This window comes from Apaloderma vittatum, unplaced genomic scaffold, assembly GCF_000703405.1.
Source record: "Apaloderma vittatum isolate BGI_N311 unplaced genomic scaffold, ASM70340v1 scaffold1309, whole genome shotgun sequence".
Lineage (NCBI taxonomy): Eukaryota > Metazoa > Chordata > Aves > Trogoniformes > Trogonidae > Apaloderma > Apaloderma vittatum.
Window position 1 is genome coordinate 34459 of NW_009734393.1, and position 16751 is coordinate 51209.

The following is a 16751-nucleotide window of genomic DNA, read 5'->3' on the forward strand; positions in this document are numbered from 1 at the left end:
ATATGTGTTACCTAAAAATGCCTTCCTGGTTTAACTTTAAACATTAGCTAGTTTGGGTTCTTTTTTTTTATCTGAATAGGTTTTGTAGCATAAGAAAGCCAAGGTTTCAGGTCAAATAACACTAAGGTTTTTTAGTTGTTGTTGTTGTTTGTGTCTTTGCGATAAAAACATGAGCAGACCAAAATGTCAGACAATTTACTCTTCTATCTGAAATAAAACTGAGTAGTGAACTCCAAATTGATGCAGTGTTTCATTTTAATACTGTCAGGCCTTGCTTGTTTTTACTGTATCTCCTGTTTTGAGTGAATTTAGTGCTAATAAAAGTGAGACACTCTTAAAACTAGCCAGCGCCAGAAGTACCTGACAGTTGCAGGCTGCCAAATGTAAGCTCCCTGTCTTGGTTAGCTTCATCTAAATCTTCCCAAGGTTTCGTTTCTCTGTAACGACACCTGCCAGTTAAGTTCTTTGATAGTTTCGTGATGTTAAAGTATGGGTCTTCTCTTTTCGGTTCCATTATGAATATTTCTTGGCTTCTATTGTATTGTTTTAAACCTTGTGCTATAGTCTCAAAACCAAACCATAGTCAAACCAGGTCTGTAGCTGGATGTAATTCCACAGGGCGTCCAGGGTTAGTTGCTTCCCAAGCATTCTGTACACCATTTTCCCTAAATTTTTACCAAACTAGCTGGCTGTCTTAATAAGGAATCATTGTGCAATTTTGGCCTGCATCCTGTTGGCCACAAGAAATGCTGCAGCAGCTGAATGTTCCCACCTGGAGACTTCTTTTGAAATATAGTGCAAGCCCTGAGGACAGAGCTCCAGGCCTGTGCCTTGATGCCTTCTTTGTGAAGTCAGCACCGGGTTTGTCACTGTTGTCTCTGTTTTTCAGCTGTCCAGGCACGTTTATAAAAACATGCAGTTTAAAACCGTCATGCAGTATGTGTTGCTAAGTCTCAGAACTCCAAGACAGTGAAAAAACAACTCTGCATATAGCAGAAGGAAAGCAGGTTGTAAAATGTGGTTTAAATATCAGATTCCTGATCTCCGTGGTTCTTGATGATTCTGTGTATTGAGAGGAATGGCCTTGTGAGCACTGGGGAAACCCAACTGGGAAATTTCATTTTGCACACAAATCTTGTGATGGAGCTTTTAACTAGCTGAAGCGTTGCAAAGGCAGAGTCACTGGGGACACTCCAGGTTTCTAGTATTACTTTTTTCATTTGGTGTGCAAGTAAGTGCTCTGACTTAGAAGGACAACTAGCCTAAGCCTATAACAAATGCATATTTGAGGCAAAGTTACTCTTTGCAAAGAAACTTGGTACAGGCTGAAATTTCTGAAGTTAACAATAAAAATAGGGGGCATAATTCTCTGGTTTGTGTAGAGAGCTATGATATAGTTGATATATTGTGGAGGGATTATTTAAGCAATGACAAGAAGCTATTCACTGGTGGAGAACAGCAGAGCTGGCTACTCAGCACAAATACACATCTCTCCTGTGTGTCTGAACTAAACAGAGAAACCAAGGACAATTCTCATGCAGACATCAGGCAAAATCCAAATGTCCTTGGTCTAAGAAGTGTACCTACAATTTTTGGTGGTGTTGATGAGGCAGGATTTATCAGTGAGGCGTTAGACAGCTTTGAATTATAGGAGATTTCATGTTAGTGTATTGCTTATGCATAAAGATCCTTGTTTCTCAGCTTCTGGAAATGGAGCTCTCTGGAGTAGCATTTTACCTGTGTAAGATGCCTTTGGGTTGTCAAATAGTTCCATAATTAGTTTATTCTCTTGTTTGCTCCAAGGGATGAGTATATTATTTATTCTACGCTCCCAGACTTTTGTTAGTCTGTGTTTATGTATTTTGTCTTCAGAATGACCTAGCATTGGCCCAGCCTCTAGGGTGGTATGAAACACACCTCTCTGGCAGAGACGGTAGTTCAGACTTGGCTAATGGTAGAATATTAATAGCCACAATAATAATTAAAGCAGTGCACTAAAATACCTTTGGGTGCTGTTGATAAGTTAGACTGTAACCCTAAAATTCCAGAACAAAGGCATAAATTTTAGTTATTTTCATCCACAAAGTGAACAGCTGTCTCATGCAGCAACTGGAGCAAGCTTTCTTCCCCTCTGTGGATGTTTGATTAGGACACAGTTTTCCCAGAGGGTCATGGTGCAGTTTACATTAAACTCAAGATAAAAATGACATTGAAGCTTTGCTCCTGTATTTTCTACACTGCCTGGAAACAAATGCATGACCTACAGCTAGTTCGTTGTCTTTATTGCCTTGGTGTTATTAACCCACATGTACGCGAGAGATGGGGAATTTGTGTTCTGTTTGCTCATAGAGGAACACTCAACTCCTTTCCTTGACAGAGCTGGGAATCTCTGGAAGCAGCGAGGGGAAATTCTCTTAAGTACAGGTTTGAGCAAATAGTCTGGATGGAGCAGGTTGAATGTGTCTGTCTATAGATGAGGGGTGAAGAAGGGCATGGCTGTGAACACAGCCTGGCTGCGGGGCAGGCGGGTAATGGGAATAATCTGTTCCCTCAGTGCAGAGCACTCACTTCTAGGTTTCTTTCTACTGGCAAATTAATTTCAATCTGCAAACACTGAGGATGTGACTTCAAAATGTCTATGGGCAAGCAGGAAGAAACCCCAGACAAGATGACATGAAAAAGGGAATGGATTCTCAGCAGACAGATTTGGGCAGGAGCAGCGTATGAATGTAGAAGTGCTACAATGGCCACGGCTTCCTAGAGTCAGGAAAAGACTGGCGTGCCTTTGGCCGGCTCAAATTCCCAATCGTACTGAGGTATGTTGCTTGGTCTGGGATGCATGCCTGTTTTCTGTCAGCCTGAGTGAAGAGTAAGCATGTGCTGACCTGTTTTTCTGAATTGGGATAAGAGCTCATAAATACAAAAAAATCCCCATACCTTGAAGTGTTTTGTTGCTATGAAGTGTGTGCCCTAGATACCACCTTTATGCTAGACAGTAAATGTGGCTGGATTTTTTTTTTAAAAAGTTTTTATTTCTTAATGTAGCCGAAATTAAATTAAAATGCAGAAGTTTACTGAAGTACCCAAAATAATTAGAAGGTAAGAAACTGTTGTTAACATTTAACTTCTCAATGCATGAAATTGTTGAATACTGAGCTGTTCACCTCTAGCTAGCCTTTAATTTAAAGAAAAGCTATAAAACTGCAATTAGGCTCCAATCCAATGAAGCACTTAAATATGCTCCTAGTTCTAAGTGTATGAGTAATCCCAGTGAAGTGAAGACATGCTTAACGGCTTTACTTGAATAGGACATTTCATAAAGGAATTATAATACACAAAGAACAGTCCTGCAGATATCACTGGGAAAGCTGTAAGGAGGAGTAAAGTCCCACCTTCGCTTCAGGATCTGACTGCTCTTAGGTTTTCACTGAGTGTTTTTGCCTGGAGATTTTTCCTGCAGGGTGTGGATCCAAAGTTCGTTGGGATCTTTGGATGTGCTTGATCATCTGTTGTGAAAGAAGCTTAGATTGTCAGCCAGTTTCCTACCCCTGTCTACAGAGGGTAATATACACAGTTCATGCACCTTCATTTGTCCTCCCTGCTTGACTGGGAGACGTGCCTTTTTATAGACATGCTGCTACTACCACCAGGCGCTCTGCTCAATCCCATATAAAGCATCTAAACATCGTGGATTTAATACTCTCATTTTCAGTGCTAAATCAATGTTCTTTATGCATTTGTTCTTGGAACACTGCTCTATTTGAACCATAATTCTTCCCACATACCATAAACTTGGTCTGTTCTCACTCTGATAGGAATTGATCATTTAGAGCAAGAGGAAAAGCCCCGTGACTACTGTTTAAACACTTCAAGGCCATTGCTGGTTAGTCAAATCAGCTTCATCATCACCAAATGCTGTGATTACCAGGGAAGCATTAACTTGCTGGGACAAGGCAAAATTAAGAGCTTCTCACTACAGTTTTGGCAGGCAGGGAGGGGATGGGTTTACTCGCTTTATGATTGACCTCCCATTTGGTTGTTTACTTCTCCAAATGTCCTGTATTAGTACATAGGTAGAAGGAAATATTCTGCTGCATAACTGGATTGGACCAGAGATTAAAGCCGGCCTCCTGTGAAATACGCTGGAGCCCATTTAAGAGAGGATTGTTTGCCAAATGTTGTTGTATGTCCTCCCAAGGCCATAAAAAACATTGTTAGCTGAAGTAATAGTGGAAAATGATTGCATTCCTCTATCCTTCTCCTTACCCCCACACTGCAATGTGACAGCAAACCTGTAATGAAAACCATGAAGAGCTCTGCAGCAGTTACCTTGAAAACTTTTTTATTGTCCTACATTTCTAGATAACACTGCAATACTCAGCCTCTGTCCAGCAGCAAGAGCACCAGCTGAAGGACTGAGATAGTCAAAATTAAACAAAAGCACCTTGACGCTTTAGTATTAAATGCTTGCGGTAATTTTTTTAATAGTCAAGGATAACTTTCTATATTTACATATTATTATCTGAATAACAAATAGCTTCAAGGGTACAGCAAACTGTTCTGTGCAAATGAAAAATTGTGAGTTTATTGTTATACATTATTTATTGAAATTTATTCCTTTGATTTCATCTACCCCACTGTTTTTTCTCTTATATCTGGCACGGAATTGAAGTGCAAGGCATCAGATGTTTCAGAGAAGGTGATGTCATAAGATGTGTTGTCCAGTTTTTGGATATCTGGGCTCTTACCTTCTCACTCTCTGCAGATGTTCTGGGATTTTTTTTCTTCCTTTGACTTAAAGAACCTTTTTTGGGATCTTGATGCATCACCTTGAGTAGGAGAGTACTTCTTAATGGGAAATCTGCTAGAAATCACTATTGGAAATGCAGCTAAATAGCTGACTTCACATGGCTAGCGGGAGAGTAATGACCCTCGGTGGCAGGAACAAGAAGTGGTGCCACAGGGTAGCAGCCAGTTTTGTGACTGCACCCTCGAAAACATTTTCTGTCTTCTCGAATGGGTCTTCATGAACCTTCTATTTGAAATATGGGTCTTAGTTTTGGTAAGGCACTGAGATGAGAGTATATACTTTCTCCTGCGTAGGCAGCATAGCTCCCAGAATTTCAAAAAGCTGCACAAAAAGTAGTGTTTTCTGAATGTATTTTGGTGGTAAGAGCTTTGAATCAAAGCACTGCTATTGTGAACTGGCAAAAATGGCTTTAGTTTTACCTTTCTTTAATATCACTTCATTGCTTTCACTGATATTTGTAGTTCACTTCAAGTCCAATGAGCTCTCCAATCTCAAAGAAGAATTTTCCAAGACCACCTTTATTTTTTTAAGACAACTCTTGTCTATTTTTTTTTTTTTAACTTTTAAAGGATGCAAGCTACAAATCCAATTGGAACACGGACCACGGTCTTTCAGAAATCTTGAGAATCACTTGACAAATCTAAATAAGCCATTAATGTTTAATCACCTAAAATTAGGCAGAATACATGTCACTTGGAGTTTAGTTGAGCTCTTCCTTAAATTTAAGTGCAGCGCCATTAAAAATAAAGTTGTATGGGGGATGCGTTTTCTTTGGGGATTTTTGAAAAGCACTTGAAAGCAGATTTCAGCTTCTCCATTAATTTCCAATCAGCCTAATGCTTTGTGATGCAGTGTGCATACAGCCACAGGCAGATCTGAATGGGCACACTAGGGGATAGAATGGAAATTTCTTACAGATGGTATTTCGAAACATATTTGTAACTCAAGTCAAGTTACCAAAAAAAAGGCAAATACTTTTTACTACAGAAGGATCCAAGCGTGAGCTTTTAGACATTTTTCATGTTAAGAAAGGAGTTTGTTTTGAAAGTGATTAGAACCAGTTTTAGCATTTTTATATGTATAAATCAATAGGTGTATTAGATATGTTGGCATGTTTCTGGCATTGTTTGCCTGAGGAAAGTCAGGAATAGCTCACTGAAATACAAGACCTCTTACTTTTGAAGAGTCTAATGATCTCAACGTAAGGGTTAATATTCTTTACAAGTGGGGACATCTTCATGCTGCACATGTTAACTATGCATATATATTGCGCTATCAGTCACTGACTGACAGTTATCGGGGCTTTTTACCATACACATAAAGCAATTTGTTACAGAGAAGGGAAGAATTAAGCCAAACAGAGCAGCAAGTGCGTTAAAAAACAAAAGATACAAACGTGTTGTGGTTTTTGTGCAGAGAAATTAGTCCCTGTTGTACTGGCTTGGAATTTAAAAAGAAAGGAAAACAGACAAAAATGAATGTCTGATTCTCAGGAAATGCTCCTCCCATGTGTATTATTGCAACTTCATAGGGAGCTTTAACCTGCCTGTGGAACTGCCTGTGTTCCAGCTTGAAAGGGCTTTCTCCTTTGTGGAAGGATTACAGGACAGAAATTCCTGTAAATTTGGCCTTTTCTGTAGGAAATAGGACAGAGAAGAGAGAATTCAAAGGTATAAAAACCATTTTTTTTGAAAAACGGCTGCTGCTGTTTTTCATTCTGCATGCGCGAAGTCCAATCGTTCAGCTTGGGAATGTGGGAAATTCCCAGGATTAGATGCATGCTGATGGCGTATTGCAATCATTTGTTTCTACCTGATATTAAGGGACATTTTTCCTTCATACAGAAAGAGCCTAAGATTGGAGCAGAAAGAAAGGTTTGGCCTGATTTCTTTCTGATGAGTGTGGGTGATTTACTTTTTAGACTTTTGGATGTGAAAAATGTGTCTAGGAGGCATGCGAAAATAGCTGCTGGGAATTCCCGCAGTATGGAGTAGATTTAAGATCTGAGTTTATTATAATCCTGAAAATGACCGTCAACATCACTGTGTCCCAAAAGGCTGGAGGAGAGATTATTTTAGTTGACTTCCCCTGACTTGCCTCTAATATGAAGCACCGAAACACTGCAGGAGGAGGAACAGACACAGCTTGTACTCGGGAACAGTTGAGGAGGTGTCTTTATTTTAATGAATTTCTTCTTCAGAGATAACTACTGAGGACATACTTGAACTCAAAAACGTAGTTTTGTTTTGTTTTTCCTTTTGCATAGGGCAGAAAAATCCATCCTTAATAAAAAGAGGATGTTATGGCATAATACAGTTAATACCTTCTATTGAGAAGGAGAATTGGGAAGGAGTTGGAGCCCTCTGCCTGACAGATTCATGACCCATGAAGCTAATCAGTTTTGTAGCCTGTCATTGCTTTTGCTGTGAACTGGCCAGCAGTTGAGTCCCATGATGGGGAAGATGTTTGCAGCTTGTCACATTTACCCTGTTGTGCCAGTGCAGAACAAGAATATAATGCTAGTTTGCTTCTGCATGTGAGGAGTTACTGTTACATCTAGCACTAGCTGCAAAGCCTCGGTGTCTTTCCGGAGAAAGAAATGAAGCAATGAACTAGCCTCTAAATTTAGTGATTTAGCTGTTTTAAGTCATCGGTGCCTATAGAAGTCATAGCAGCATTTACGCACTGGAAGGTAACCCTGTACGTAAGGTTACTCTGAGCCTTTAGTTTAACTGGGCTCAAACCACACAGAATCACAGAATCATCCATGTTGGAAAAGACCCCTGGGATCATCGTGTCCAACACATTGACCTGATGATTAAAAGTTGCATTTGTTAGCGTCAAAGAGCAAGGATTCAATAATATTTTTGTATTTATCTTTGTCCTTTCATTGATCATGTATCCAATGAAGGGCTGTTCTGCTTCTTTCCCCTACTGTGGCTATCAAACACAAACACAGGCTATTCTGAAGCTTTCAAGGTGTGGGACATGCTGAGGTTTTTTATACTAGAACTACAGGAGAGGTTTCTTGATACCCAGCAAATTCATCAAGTTTGTGAAGGAGAGAAACCCACAGCCATCTCCATCCTGGTGGTTCATTGGAAAAACATATCTTGTATCAGATACTTTAAAGATTCATGAAGCAGCTTCAATTTTGTTTGCATTTCCTTCCTGAAGGGTAAAACTGTCAGAAATCTCTAAATGCGTTGCTTAATCCATTTCCAAACTCAGTATATTAAGGTCTGCAAGCAAAACTCATTTTTTGAGGTTAGCAAGGAAGCAGACAGGAGAGAAGGCAGGAGAAAGATGGTACGAAAGATTTGTCTTTCCTTGGTAATGCACTAAGCTACATGGGCATGGCTGTAGTGTCAGCCCCTCAGAAAACATTAGTGTAACTCAAATGGACTGTGAGACCAGCTCTGATAAATAGGGCACTTCACATGTTTCCTTTGGATCAGATACAGGGTAAACACAGCTATCAAGGACTGAAGATTCAGGCAAAGGAAAATTTCCTTCCCTTTATTGCCTGCCAACTCACAGGGCTGCCATGAGAAGGCTTATGTGCAGCTGAGAAGTTTTTGTTTTCTCATTGTTCTAGTTTCTAATCTATGACCTTTTTTATGTTAGTACGTGGGGGTTTTTTTCCCCCCAAGGTTCTGGTCTGCCAGCTGAAGAGCCTTTCCTGTTTTCTTATGCCTGCATGGGCAGTGCTCACAATTGGGCTCAGGGGGCTGGCTGGGAAATGTTCATTTAAGGAATCAGTTCAATGCAAAGGAAAGAATGAGTGAAAATCATCTCCAGAATAGAGAAAAATGATCTGGCCTCAAGCGCTCTGTCATGTACAAAAGAAATACCTCCAAAATAAAAATACCAGCCAAACCCCACCGTAGCCAATACAGAGCAACACGCAAAGATACTTCCCAAGACAACAGCAGGATGCCTCAGGTTTGATGCTTGGCGTGTTGTACGAAGGTACCTGAAGGGCTCTTTCACGTATCAAGTCTAATCCATCCCCAGCTGGTTCATGGAGTTGATTAGCCATGGCATCGTCCATCTTTTCTTGGAATTGCTATTCCTAAATGTGTGCAGCGGTGTGTTTCTCTGCAGCGTACCTATCTGCCCTGGAGAGAGGCAGTGCTGCTCATGCAGACCTGAAGCCCTTTGCTGGTTGTACACTGTGAGACCTGATGACAATTCATAATACTAATTTAGAAGCAGAGTAATATTAAATGTGAGCTGTGCCTGGCCAGCTTAAACCATCGTTAGCTACCACAGAGGTCAAATGTGCCGTCTAAGTTCTTCCCCAACTCAGTAGTGTTCCGCCGATGTTAATGAGGCCAAGATTCAGCTATCACTTACTGTAATTGTCCTTGCACACCCAGTTGCCATAGTTCATAATGTGAAGAGACCTAGCACAGAGAAGTAGAGACAGCGGTGGCACCCAGCTCCCTTTCCTGGCAAAGTATTGGGTGTAGCGGTGGTGCTGGGGGCTCCCCGAGCAGAGCAGCCGGGCCTCTGCTCCCCAAGAAGGGCTGCCTGAAACACCCGGACACTTTATTGCACTTTACTGCACAAAGTCTTTTTGGCGGTCAGCTTGAAGCACATAAGGGTGTGCCATGTTAAGACACCTTCATACGATTGGATGTCTTTGCCTTCTCATTACTTTTCTCCTCAAAATAATTCGTAAAAGTGACTAGTCCCATGTTAAGCTCCTCCACCATTAGCTCATGGATTTCTTGCCTTATGCTTTCCGTCTGTTTCCAGACTGCTGCTCCAACCGTATTCTGAGAGGATGTCTTATGCCTTATTGAAAGTCAATAGGTTTGTTACAGCTTTACTTTTCCTGGCTCTTTTCTGGAATGACCTCTCTCCTGCTGCTGTGCTCCAGGGCCAAAACTAAGGGCTGCACCAGGGAGGACTTCATGTGTCCTCCTGGCACTGTGGCTTTCTCAACCTTGCATACAGGCACGCGTGACTGAACGTTCCATTGCAATGCACTTGGTCTGTTGTCAGCGTCCTGCCAAGAGCAAAGCTGCAAAGACATTGGAAGGTGACAGTGGTCACGGTTCTGCTTTGGTGGTGTGACTTGCTAATGTCACCATTTAGCTCGGAGTGTCAATTGCTGGTTAGACTTTCTTGGAATGAAGGAGGGATTAACTGTAAATTTCTGTGGATAGTATCTAATTACAGAATACGTCGGGAAGCGCTTGGGCAACAATCCAACAAAGCACTTAAGCACCCACTGTTTTTTAAGGAAAGGCCCGTTGACTGGGATTGCTTGTGCTCTCAGACATCATCAGAAGTGTTTGTTAGTGAACCAGTACTTTCTCCTGACTACCTCAGCACATCCATCTCATTTCCTGAAGTGACTTTAGGAGTTGGGAGTTCAAGGTTGACTGGAACTAAAATAGAAATAAACTCCTAAATCACTGCTGTACTTTGAAAAGTCTGTGTTGCTGGACAGCTTCTTTTGCTGTTCTTCGTCCTTGCTGTAATAAGTAAAATTATGACAGCTTTTAAAGCACTGCTAAATTCTGAGATTTGCCTTTGCCCATCTGAGTGTTCCTTTTGCAGTGAGATTACCCAAGATATTCTAACATGTAGTGGTTGGAGCACTTTTTCCAAACGCAGACATAATACAGTTTTTCAGCTATGTCCTGACCACTAAGGGGAAAACTGACAGAAGGAAGGTTGTGATAAGAATGACTTAACCCAGGTGGGGTGAAAAATTCAATATAGCCTTATATCTAAAGCAGCCTGTGTTCATTCTTTGATATGTTGGTGTGATCAAGAGGAATCATAGAATCATAGAATCCTAGACTGGCCTACGCTGGAAGGGACCTTAGAGATCATCTAGTCCAACCTCCCTGTCATGGGCAGGGACGCCACCTCTCAACTAGACCAGACAACACATGGGGACCGAGCGGGAAGACCATGTTTGTAAAGAAATTCAAAAAGGAGGCCGTGTCAGAGCATTCACGCTTCCTGTAAGTCTTTGTCTTCGTTCTAGGTTTTTTTTTTAGATTGTGTAAGAGTGCTCCCTGGCCAGAAGTTTCACGCAGTGGTCCTCTGTATGGTACAGGCCAGCAACAAGCTGCTAGGAAGTAGCTATAGTAACACGGTAGTCAACGGTGAGTGCTCAGGTCTCTGAGCAAATAGTGCTAGGATGAGTAGGAATTATTAATAATTGCACTTTACTAGAATTCATAACCAATTTCTGGAGGTTAACCAACAGTCAAGTGTTTGTCACCCTCCTCTTGCCCACAACTGCTGATAGTGGGGAAAAAAAAGCGATTGTTATGCCAGAGTAATGAGAAAAGAGGTCAGAAAGTTTGATAAGAGCAGGAAAAGTCATTTCATGTGATATCATTAGCAGTATTTTAGAGAGCAGGTTCAGTAATTGCTATGGTAATTTTGAGCGGCTTTTGACTGTGAGAACATGTACGTAATTTTCTTAAGTTAGCATCTTCGCCAGTGGGAAAGAATTCCACTAAAATAAGGAGTATGGTGTTACACGGACGGGAATGGGCTGTGGGGGCTTTGGAAGCAGAGACTCTGCTCTATTCTGTGTGACTTCTCCAGACCTCACTTCTTCATCTCAAAATGGTCTGTGCTAGCATATATGCATCAGTGAGCAAGCAAAAAAGGAATTTGTGAATCTCAGGATGTAGCTGCCTGGCGAGGTGATGTCTCAGATGGAGCAGATCTGTTTTGTAAGTCTTTCAGCAAGTACATGCCTGTACAAAAAATGTTTGTTATTGCCGCACAAACTGCGAAATTAGAAAGGGTGGCAAGTGCTCTTTGTATGGGCACACGCAAAATTTGCTTGAATGGGTCGTGGTTTTAAAAGTACCAGATCTAATTATGAGTAAACAGCAGACCTTCTGACGGTTCCCCTGGGAGCACAGAGAGGCTATAGCGTTATGGGCCTTCTCCAGGTTGTTTTTGAGCAAAATCATTTGGTTTTCAAGAGCTGCTTTTACCATTCCAGAGAATGAGAGCCACTACAAGTCTGTGTGCATGCAGATACTCTTTGGTTTTCACTGAGTTGATGGAAGGATTACTGCTCCTAGCTTTGTCACTTCTTTTGAGCATTTAACCACGTCTTTCTTTGAGTTTAGAAAGAGCAAAGCCTGCCAGTCCCTATGTGCTGGAGAGCAATGAGGGAGGATGCTCTGCAGTGTATTTTACCTCCCCGTGGCTGCTTGGCTTTTAATTCTTTCCTTCTTCTCTTCAGGTGCAAACAGATGACCTACCCAGACGACCTGCCCCAGATCTCGGTGGTCTTTATATTTGTAAACGAGGCGCTCTCCGTCATCCTGCGCTCTGTGCACAGCGTCGTGAATCACACCCCGTCGCACTTGCTCAAGGAGATCATTCTGGTGGATGACAACAGTGACAATGGTGAACATACGTAACTTGTCCTCCAAGTACTGTATTCTGTGTTGTTAACAGACCAAGGAAGTTTCGTTGCTACTATCTGAAATTCTCTTTTTGACTTTTTTACTGTTGTGAAGAGATAACACCGAGTCATTCTGCATTTAAACAGATGGGGAGAAAGGTCATATGTAGCAAACACTGGCTTATGGCTAATAAGCCAGATCATAAGTTGGTGTAAATTAACGTACCTCTGTTGAAGTCAGTAGAATTTACAAGAATTTGTGTTTGTTTACTGAGCCACTTGCACAAAGCTCTGAGTAAATATTGACAATTTCTAATACAAATAAATATTATATGGGTAAACCCTACTGATTTCATTGAAATCCTCATAGGATGAATGATATTGATGTAAGCAATCTTCATATAAAAATGACACTTTTCTCCAAATTTTCAGATCCAGAGCAATGGCATCATTAATAGACTAAAAGCTTAGATTCTACTTCCAAGGAAAAGTGGGGCTACAGATTCACCTTAAAGATAGTTTCTACTCTTTTATGTGACAGCACACTCTGCTTCTTCATGATTTAAACAGGTGCTGATAATATCAGATTTTGAGTCTGATTTTTTTTGAGGTAGGGAGTAAATTAAGACTATGAGAATGAAACAGAATGGACACAAAGGGAATGCTGGTTTTAGGTGATCTAGTTAATTAATAAAAGCACATTTGTTACAGCAATCAAAACTCAAATTATTGGTGAACATGTAGGGTGCTATTGATCAGCATGTTTCACAGGGCAATCAGGCTTTAAGAACTTATAGGGTACAGATGACTAGCAGGGTTATGTTTTAAATTGTTATATCTTAAACTTCTAGAACTATTGCAACTTCTCAAATCATATTTGTGAAAATATGGCCCAGTTTCAGCATTTCCTCCACAGATCCAACAGCTTTTAGCCTTTCAGTTGCTGTTCCTCTTCAGGATCTCCAAAGAGAAAGAAAGGTTGAGACAACAAATCACTAAAACAGAAACAAGTTCCAAAACCTATAGATTTAAGAAACCTTTTGTCCAATCCTGCTTTCAGTTATGATGATGTAACCTGTGGAGTAATTATGTGAGAGTGCAAGGTGTTTGAGTCAGTGCACTACAGAGGGGAATTGGAATCATTTTTTCTCAGTGAAATCTTATATAGCTTTTCTCTGTCATTCTTCTAGATAGCAGGAGATTTATCAGGTCTTTGATTCCAGTGATAATTCTTCTACTGTGTAATATAGATCAGAAGAATGAGGCTGCTAATATCCTGGAAGCTTCTACTAGTTTTCCTAATAAATATATTTGAGTAAAAGCCTCATTATGAATAAGTTGGTGTGCAAATGAATTACTAAACTGGATTGATTTTTTAAAAGTACAGAGATTATTTTTGCAATTTGCCTGTTTATAAGCCTATTGAAATGAAGCTGAATAAAGGAGTGAATGAGTTCTGCTCCGTCTGCAGTTGAATGCCTGAAAATGAACAAAAGAGAAGTCATCTATTTGAAATCTTCAATATCCATTTAGTTCAATGGGGAAGAAGCCTGGTATTGAGGAGTCTTAATTATATTTAAGGGAAAACCCTTAAAATGAAGGGCAATTAATTCTGATCTGAATTAGGTTTTGACCCAAAATCCATTGAGGTTATTTTTCAAACTCTTACTGAATAACATAAATCAGAAAAAAAAAAAATAATCACGAGTTTCTCTGCTGTAAGGTCAGAATTGCTCCTCCAGAGGTCTGTTGTAACTTAATGCAAATCATCAGAGAATCAGAACAGTGATTATTTGAAAATATTTAGACAAACTACCTCTTCAAAGCAGTATTCAAATCTGTCAGGCCCTATTAAACCTGTTCAAGTCTAGCGGTAGCTTCTCTGATGTCTAGAGCATTTCTCAGAGCTAATACCCCTGGAACTAGTCTGTGCCGCCACTGCAGGACTTGGTTTGTATACATGAGGCTGACAAAGGATATAGGAATATTTAATGATTTCTTTCCCTTTCCGTTGCAGAATAAATGAAAATAAACCGTAACATTGCGAGGCTTTTCTCGTTCTGAATATTTGTGTGCTTTCTTTTGTGCTGCAGTTGAGCTAAAATTTAATTTGGACCAGTATGTCAATAAAAGATACCCAGGCCTGGTGAAAATAGTGCGCAATAACAAACGAGAAGGACTGATTCGAGCCAGAATCCAAGGCTGGAAAGCAGCAACCTCTCCTGTCGTCGGATTCTTTGATGCTCACGTTGAATTCAACATCGGCTGGTAAGTTCTTGGCTATTCCCGCAGGGAAAGCAGTGCTCTTACACTGTGCCCTGTGTCTCAAAGGCTGTGAAAAAGAATTGCTCAGCAACAGGGAAGCTGAAAAACTGCAGGGATGAGACAGCTGTAGGCTGGTGTTATCACATTAGCAATTACTTTTGAATAATATTCTTGATTATTGCAACATTGCTGACAATCTTCTGCAATGGCTGCAAGATCCATTAACAAAGCTGTTGTGCCTGCTCTAGTACAGCTCAATGGAGAGAGAAGTAATTTAAACCACGATGAATATGAAACCTCCAAAGCAGTCAAATGGGGAGACACCATTAAGGAGGCTCTGAGCTGGAAGCAGATGCGTGCTTTCAAGTACTTTTTTTTTTAATCTCTGTGGTATTTTCTGTCATTTCTTCTTAGCAACTTGAATACCAATCTGATTTGCTCATAAATTTTCTTGCGTTTGCATGTGAGGGAAACATTGAATTATTTCCTGCATTTTTAATGGGGCTTGAAATTAGCACGCCTTTCCTCATCCCCTTTATTTTGCAAGGGAGCAGTATTGACTGTGGCAAGCACAGTTTTGGCCTTAATGGACCAGATGTGCAATTGGAGTAAATCTTTGTAGCACCACTTCATGGCCAATATTCAGTGTTACTGGAAATGAAGGCTGAAGGAACTGATATGTACAGTCAGCTGAAAAAGGGCTGCTGGGACTTTCAGTATGTAAAATGTGTATTTTTCCAAAGATAGACTGGTATTTGATAATGATGATGCAGGGTTATGGTGGAGCTGATTGTGCTCTGCCGTTCTGCGAGATATCCCCAAATTAAAACTAAAAATAGCTGTACTTACAACCAGAGAGAAACTTAATTGCAAAGGAGTGGAGCATTTATTTTTATATGTTCATGAATAACTTTTTAAAATGGAAGATGCAATGAAGTAAGTGTTGTAGTGCACCTGGTTTATGTCACCTCTTTCTTTTCCCCACGACGGTGAAAGACTATAATAGAGGTTGTAGTAATTTTATAGAGGCTTAAGAGCTGGTTTAATCTATTTATTTACTCTTGAAGCAACTAGATCTTTCAAATCATCACAAATGTTTATGTGGGGTAATATCAGCTACTGGACAGAATTGGAGGCTGGGGAGAGTGTGCCCTGGCTGCTGTTCCCAGTGCTTGTCCTGCTCAAGCTGCTGTTTTCTGAGCCTTGGGGAGAAATTTGTTATCACCTCTATAAAAAAACCAAAGTGAGATTTTACTGATGTGCTCTACCCAGAGAAGCTAGGCAGTGGTGTCAGTAAGCAGGAAAGGGGTTTGTAGTTAGTCTGGTTTTGGGGGTTTTTTTAAACCTTACTGCATTTTAAGGTTTGTGTTAATGTCAGAAATGGTTGAAATCAGCATAGCAAGAACCTAGACTACTCGGTAGATGAGAGTGTGTGTATATCTGAGACAGAAAGTGTTTGCATTTACTGCATCCTCCCCGGTGTACTCTCCTTTCAACAAGTGCTCTTAAGTCTCAGTACTTCTGCAGAGCCAGTCTGTGCAGCTGCTTTGAGACCACTTGGCTTCTGGAGTAGCCACAGAGGAGGAATGAGAAGAGCAAACGTATACCAGAAGCATCCCATATCCCTCTGTTTCAGAGCTGCACATGGAAGGTTGGGTTGTTGCCTTCTGGTGCTTCTCTTCTTGTTCCCCTCGCCCTTTGGAGCTGCTGGCAGCCATCTCAAACCTTGTTCTACCTGATTCCTCCTAGTTTTAGTTCTGTCCACTTGTGCTCATGCGGTTGCCATTAGTCTTGACTTTCGTTTCATCTTCTTTTACTTGGAAGGCCTGAAAGTCCTTCCATCTAGACTGCTTTATTTTTTCCCACCAGGTTAACATTACCCCTACTCCATAACCCTTCAGACTTAGGAGTCAGGCCGGAGTAGCTTCTTAAAGCAAGGCTGTTCTATTCTCCTACTAAGTCTCATCTTGCATGAACATTTTCCCCCTATTTTCGATGTATATTCATGTATTCAGAGGCCACATGGATTGCTCCCACTCAAAGCTGTCTGTGGACTGTGAGGCAATTAAAGAGAAGTGAATTCCTTTACCACAGGAAAGCATTAGCTTTGTTTGGTTTGTGTTCCATCTACAAGTCAAGTGCCTGCAGAGCGATTTTAGTCTTCCAGTCTATGGCTGCTTTACCTGCCTAATCAGTTGGCAGATTAATTCATAAAGAATCAGAGAAGGACTTAATCACTCGCTCATGAAATATGCAGGACTCTGACAACAAAAA

At 40.8% G+C, this 16751-nt stretch overlaps 1 protein-coding gene across 1 annotated transcript in view; it reads left to right on the plus strand.

Annotated features, from left to right (window-relative positions):
* The window catches only part of GALNT9 (polypeptide N-acetylgalactosaminyltransferase 9), a gene marked incomplete at its 5' end in the record, with an annotated part of 135136 nt that overhangs the window by 34454 nt on the left and 83931 nt on the right, over positions 1 to 16751 (plus strand). Inside the window, 2 exons of the mRNA XM_009876227.1 lie at positions 12048 to 12214; positions 14306 to 14480. Coding sequence (XP_009874529.1) covers positions 12048 to 12214; positions 14306 to 14480 — 342 coding nt within the window. The remainder of the gene's footprint in view (positions 1 to 12047; positions 12215 to 14305; positions 14481 to 16751) is intronic.